Source organism: Gopherus evgoodei, chromosome 4 (assembly GCF_007399415.2).
Source record: "Gopherus evgoodei ecotype Sinaloan lineage chromosome 4, rGopEvg1_v1.p, whole genome shotgun sequence".
NCBI classification, from domain to species: domain Eukaryota; kingdom Metazoa; phylum Chordata; order Testudines; family Testudinidae; genus Gopherus; species Gopherus evgoodei.
Genome location: NC_044325.1, coordinates 29,962,349 through 29,968,348, shown reverse-complemented (window position 1 = coordinate 29,968,348; position 6,000 = coordinate 29,962,349). Strand labels below are relative to the sequence as shown.

The 6,000-nt window shown below is 41.4% G+C and overlaps 1 protein-coding gene across 8 annotated transcripts in view; it reads right to left on the bottom strand.

Moving 5' to 3' along the window:
* Positions 1 to 672: 672 nt before the first annotated feature.
* Positions 673 to 6,000, bottom strand: part of SYNE3 (spectrin repeat containing nuclear envelope family member 3) — an 89,780-nt gene continuing 84,452 nt past the window's right edge. For 6 of the 8 annotated variants that reach the window (XM_030558814.1, XM_030558817.1, XM_030558818.1 and 3 more), the window contains one exon: positions 673 to 2,765. In XM_030558814.1, the coding sequence (XP_030414674.1) occupies positions 2,568 to 2,765 (198 nt within the window). In that variant the 3' untranslated portion in view covers positions 673 to 2,567. The remainder of the gene's footprint in view (positions 2,766 to 6,000) is intronic. The other 2 variants (XM_030558822.1, XM_030558819.1) reach the window with 2 other exon arrangements.

The window sequence follows — 6,000 nt, the reverse complement described above, 5'->3', positions numbered from 1 at the left end:
AGATAAATGATTTTCAATATGTGGTCCGCAGATTGCTGGGGACCCGCAGACTATGTCTAAGGGGTCCGCGAAAGGTTGTTGATACCATAGGACATTAGCTTTCAACCTGTGGCCCATGGACTGCTGGGGGTCTACAGACTATATCTAAGACTTCCAAATGGGTCTGCACCTCCATTCAAAGTTTTTCAGAGGTACGCAAATGAAAAAAGGTTGAAAACCACTGGACTAGATGGACTCTAACACAGATTGTTCTTTGTATTCTATATTCTTACCATTCATGCTTTCCTCTTTCAGACCCTATTCTTTTTAATCCCACCTTCTCTATCTGCACCCACCTTCTGACCTCTCTCTCACCACCGCTGCCTATTCCCTTCTATTCAGAACACTTCAATATCTCCTCTCTCCTATGCCTTGTCCTCTCTTATCTCATTTCCTCTCTTTATCAAAAAAATTTTTTTAAAAGACTTTGGGGGAATCTCAGATCTGAACTTTGTTGTTTCAACTCTTCATAATTATTGACTATAATAGGGTTCAAAAAGAACTAGATAAATTCATGGAGGATAGGTCCATTAATAGCTATTAGCTAGGATGGGCGGATGGCGTCCCTAAGCCTCTGTTTGCCAGAAGCTGGGAATGGGCGACGGGATGGATCACTTGATGATTACCTATTCTGTTCATTCCCTCTAGGGCACCTGGCATTGGCCATGGTCGGAAGACAGGATACTGGGCTAGATAGACCTTTGGCTGTTCTTGTAATCACCATTATACTTAGTGGAATTGGGTCTGTAGTTAGTACATAATTTACATCAAATAATATAACGCATGTAACTATCGGCCATATTCTACCTTTTACTGTGGCATAGAAGTCCCATGTATTACAATAAGGGATTGGCATTTTGTATGCAGAGAAGAATATGGCAGGATGTAATTAACCTCCTCTATGTTTTATGGTACAAAAAAAAGTGAGTCCCACCTATAAGTATACAATAATGAATATCCAGTATAGAATTGATACTATTGTGGGACTTGTTTGGAGAGAGTCAAAAAAGTCAGTTGCTGCCACCTAGAATTCAAGTTTCATCCAAAGAAATAGCCAGGATAGGGGAAACTAAGGAAGATTTTTCGACTGACAGTATGACGACTATGACTGAGGATAAAAATGAACAGAAAAAAAGGGGGTGAACCAAAGAAGTGCCACAAAGTATTTGAAACAATTCCCTTTCCTATCTTTGGACAAGTTGCAGGCTCCAATTAGGTAAAACACCACCATGAAATGGTTGTTTCATCATAATAGTGCTGTGAACTGCATTTACTTTAAAAAGCACACTGAATGCATACATGTCTGTTAAAAAAGAAGAGCTGATGAAAACAGGCACAAAACCACGTAAAAGGATGACAATTCTCAGTGTCTCAGACCTCAGACTTTTTAAAAACGTGTGGTATAGTTGGGCTTGATGCAGTTACACTATGTCAGGTTTTGTTAGCAAATCACTGACATAATGCTGCTATGAAGGAATCATGTTTATTGACTGTATTTGTTAATGTATTTCTCTGCTGTGACTATTTTGTATGCTGAGGCTGAGACAAGCTACATCCCACTGTCCAGATCATGTGGGCCATCCCAGAGCAATTTCTGTGCAAAAAACATTCCTGTGGATGATCTTTATAGCTTAAAAAGGGGAGACACGATCATATTTTTCTCTCTTGCACAGTTCACTGCTACACAGAACTTTGTACACTGTAGCTGCACAAAATAAAATAAAAATTACAATTTGGTTCCAAAATCATTTCATTAGAGTGAGGTTTAGAAAAATGCCCCATTATTTTCAGCTTTCTTTGCCTGAGTTTATCTCTCCGACTTCAGGACTGACAGTGGACAAAGCATTAGAAAAAGTTGGTAGACTGTCACAGAGAGCATTTGAATATACTGTGGGCCTGGTCTCACACCCACTGACGTCAATGGGAGTTTTTGCACTGGCATCAGTGGTGACTTGATCAAGCAATAGAAAAACTAGCTACTGATCCCAAATAGAAACTTTCCCTTTTGCTAAGGCTGAATCTTAAACAACATATTTAAACATGATTTCATTGCATCTCACTCTCAGAGACAATTTTTCCTGGCACATGATTCCACAGAACATCCCTTATTTTCCTCACATTCACTTTGATATCAGTTGTAAACAACAGGAACTCAGTTTTTTAAAATATCTGCTATTTGTTGCTGAACAAAGGCAGAAGCAAAAACATTGCAGGATTAGACTAAAACAGTGGAGTTTAGATTTTTTCATTATAGTTATATACACACACAGACACAAATATATACACATACACACTCATAGTATAAATATATTCATATAATACTGTAAAAATATTAATATAGCTCTAACTGTTAATACCTGATTTATATGGACTAACCTTATGCTGCGTTTATTTGATGATGTTTCCAGTTAATCTGGTGGCCATATTAGAAGCCCTAGATTTAGAGGATTAGCAATAGTCAAGACACCCAGGAAAAAGCAGCCTGGATGTCTAAGCCAGTCACTTCTTGCCATGTGCCTTTAGAGGAGTTAAGTTGGAGGAGGGCCTTTGTATCTCAGCATCAAGTTGAAGGAGCGGGCGAAATTGTTGGCAAGCTTGCAGCTGTGGGTCTCCTCCACCAGGGGGAGCAGAAATGCCAGGAGCAATAAGAACAGCAGGAGTATCTGCAGCGGCAGCGCTGCCCAGCACACGCGGTGCAGGAGGGGACACATTCCCCCTGGACGTCTCTAAAAGACACAAACCAAACGGGGATGAGGGATTTATTGAGCATATTAACAAGAAAAATAATGGCAATAATTGAGGGAGGTGTGATGGGCAGGGAGTAAAGACACCGCAAATATTTCCTAGAATCAGTGATAACGGAGGTGGAAAAGACCTTTTAGCCCATCTTATCCAGTGCAGAACTGCTGCCTGTGATATATTCCTGCATGTTCTCTACAGTTTGAATGATTCAAGTAATGGCAATTGAACCACTTCTCTGAGGTGATTTCATGGGCTAACAGACCTCAGTGCTAGGAATTATTTTCTTGAGAATTATTGTGTGGCTTCATTGGAGAAAGAAAACAACAATCCTTAGGGTCAGGTTTCTGATTATTAAGCAATTATAACCACACACACACACACACACACACACACACACCACACACACACACACACACACACACACACACACACACACACACACACACACACACACACACACACACGACTGCTAATTGGTCTTCTCCCAGGTAATGTCGAAGAGAAAGAGTCCATTTTAGCAGCTAATATGTCACAGCAAAATGAAAGTTTGCTTCCTGGGAGAAGCCAAACAGTCTTAGGCTTGTCTCAGAAGAGGAGCTTCATATGCTGTTTGTATTCATTATGGCCAGATCACTCAGAGATTTGATTTGGTTTGGTCTCCCAGTGCAGTCTGATCCTTGGGCCCTCTCTTTATTGCTGACCTTCCCCATGGGTAGGGAAAGCAGGAGAAGGCTCCCACATTATTACAGCCAATCCACTGTTTCTCATGTTTTGCCAAACAAATTTTATACTTCACAAGATGCAACAGAATGACAAAGAAAAGGGAGAAGCACAAGAGATGGTGAAAGCTGCCTTTAACATGAAGTACCCCACGAAAGGATGAGAAGAGCCAAATTCTGCTCAGTTACACTGGTGCATATTGAGAATAATTCTATTGCCCACAAGGAGTTGCTTTGGATATACACCAATGTTACAAACCAGAATTTGGGCCTGGGACTTCAGGAAATACTCATTAAAGTGGAGGGTTCATAGTGGCAGGATTCCTGGTGATTATTAAAGATCTCTCAGGAAAAAAAATGGTTAAAAGTAACCAAATACTTGGGTGAGGCAGTTTTTTCAGCAGGCATGGATTTACATTGGCAGCACAGTAATGATATTTAGCATCTACCCAATACCAGTCATTGGGATAGCCTAATTTTGGCAATTAATTGGTGTTTGACTATTAGCAGTAAACATGCCCAATGGCCTGTGATGGGATGTTAGATGGAGTGGGATCAGAGTTACTACAGAGAATTCTTTCCTGAATGTCTGGCTGGTGAGTCTTGCCCACATGCTCAGGGTTTAGCTGATCACCATATTTGGGGTTGGGAAGGAATCTTCCTCCAGGGCAGATTGGCAGAGACTCGGGGGGGGTTTCGCCTTTCTCTACAGCGTGGGGCATGGGTTACTTGCTGGAAGATTCTCTGCACCTTGAAGTCTTTAAACCATGATTTGAGGACTTCAATAGCTCAGACATAGGTTTGATAACAGGAGTGGGTGCGTGAGATTCTGTGGCCTGTGTTGTGCAGGAGGTCAGACTAGATGATCATAATGGTCCCTTCTGACCGTAAAGTCTATGATTTACATGCTTTACGAATCTTAATTAATTAATTCACATAACACACCTGAGGAAAAAGAGAAGTTAAGTGACTTGCTCAAAGCCACAAAGGAAACCAGTGTCAGAGCTGGGATTAGAAATTCAAACTCCTGGCTCTCATTTATACTCAGATTACTAGGCAATACCTTCCTCCCACCTCATTACCAACACACACTGTCCTTTGAAAACACCAGCAGAGAAGAAAATGTCAATAGACTAGAACACTGTCACAGACGAATGGTCTGTATTAGAAATTGTTGAGCTGTTTCTCCCCCTTGTAACTAAACTCCTCAACCTCCTGCTGCTATATATATTATATATATATAAAAATGCTGAGGCATTTATAGAAATTTCCAAGGCACACAACCAAGACACAGTTTCAGAGCATGAGATAATGATTCTGTAAAAATATTCTTTTGTGACAGCTGATGTATTACTGCGGTATCAAATGACTGATGGAGATCTAGTTATTGGATCTGGCGGATGTCGAGACAATAGAGTGACAGCTGGTTGGTCTACCCTTTCTGACTTGCTGCATTGCGACTGTGTTAAGGCCTGATCCAAATTCCATTGAAGACAGTGGAAACTCCCAGCCCTTTGAGAATATGTTGGGTGCTTCGGCTGCTTCTGTTCATCTTTTGCTTTCAGTGTAGTGCTAGAAAAAGTTGGGAGTCTAAATTAAGGTGTTCCCTGAGGGAACGTCACTGTGCACAGCTGGCCTTCACAAAGCAAATCAAAACGTGGTGACCCAGGTAGCATTACAGGAGCCATTTCTATATATGAATGTGTTGTTCTTGACTATTGTGTCCAACATACTAGACACAACTGGGTGTCCTTATAGGTTTTTCCCTTCTATTAATCCTAAAGGTCAAACCCTAAAGTCCTTAGTATGCTCTTAAATTAGAGTTTTGCCCAAGTAAGGACTGAATAAAATCTGAGCCGGGGGAGGGAATTCGCACCCTTATGTTGAATAGTCCCACTGATTACAAAGGGGTTAGTCACAGAGTAAGGTACTAATAACCAGGAGTACAAGTGGGAGCATCAAGTCCTGAGTGAAGCATTTGGGGTTCGGCTCTAGATTCTATAAAACAGGCTCTTCTTCAACATCACCACACTCTCCTTGGAGCCATATAACTCAATGGCATTTCACTAGGGATTTCTATTTTCCCTAAAAGCAGCAAAGAGTCCTGTGGCACCTTATAGACAGACGTATAACAGACGTTTTGGAGCATGAGCTTTCGTGGGTGAATACCCACTTCGTCAGGTGAATTCGTCGTATTCACCCACGAAAGCTCATGCTCCAAAACGTCTGTTAGTCTATAAGGTGCCACAAGACTCTTTGCTGCTTTTACAGATCCAGACTAACATGGCTACCCCTCTGATACTATTTTCCCTAGTTCTTCTCCATTTCCGTTTAATTCTCCATTGCCACCATAGTAGCCTAGTCCCGCAATGTGGTAGAAATACTTGTTCTAAATTCCTGTCTCTCAGACTCCAGAGCCATGCAAAACCAGACCGTGGTTATTGCTATTTGCCAACAGTGGTACACCTCTACCTCGATAGAACGCTGTCCTCGGGAGCCA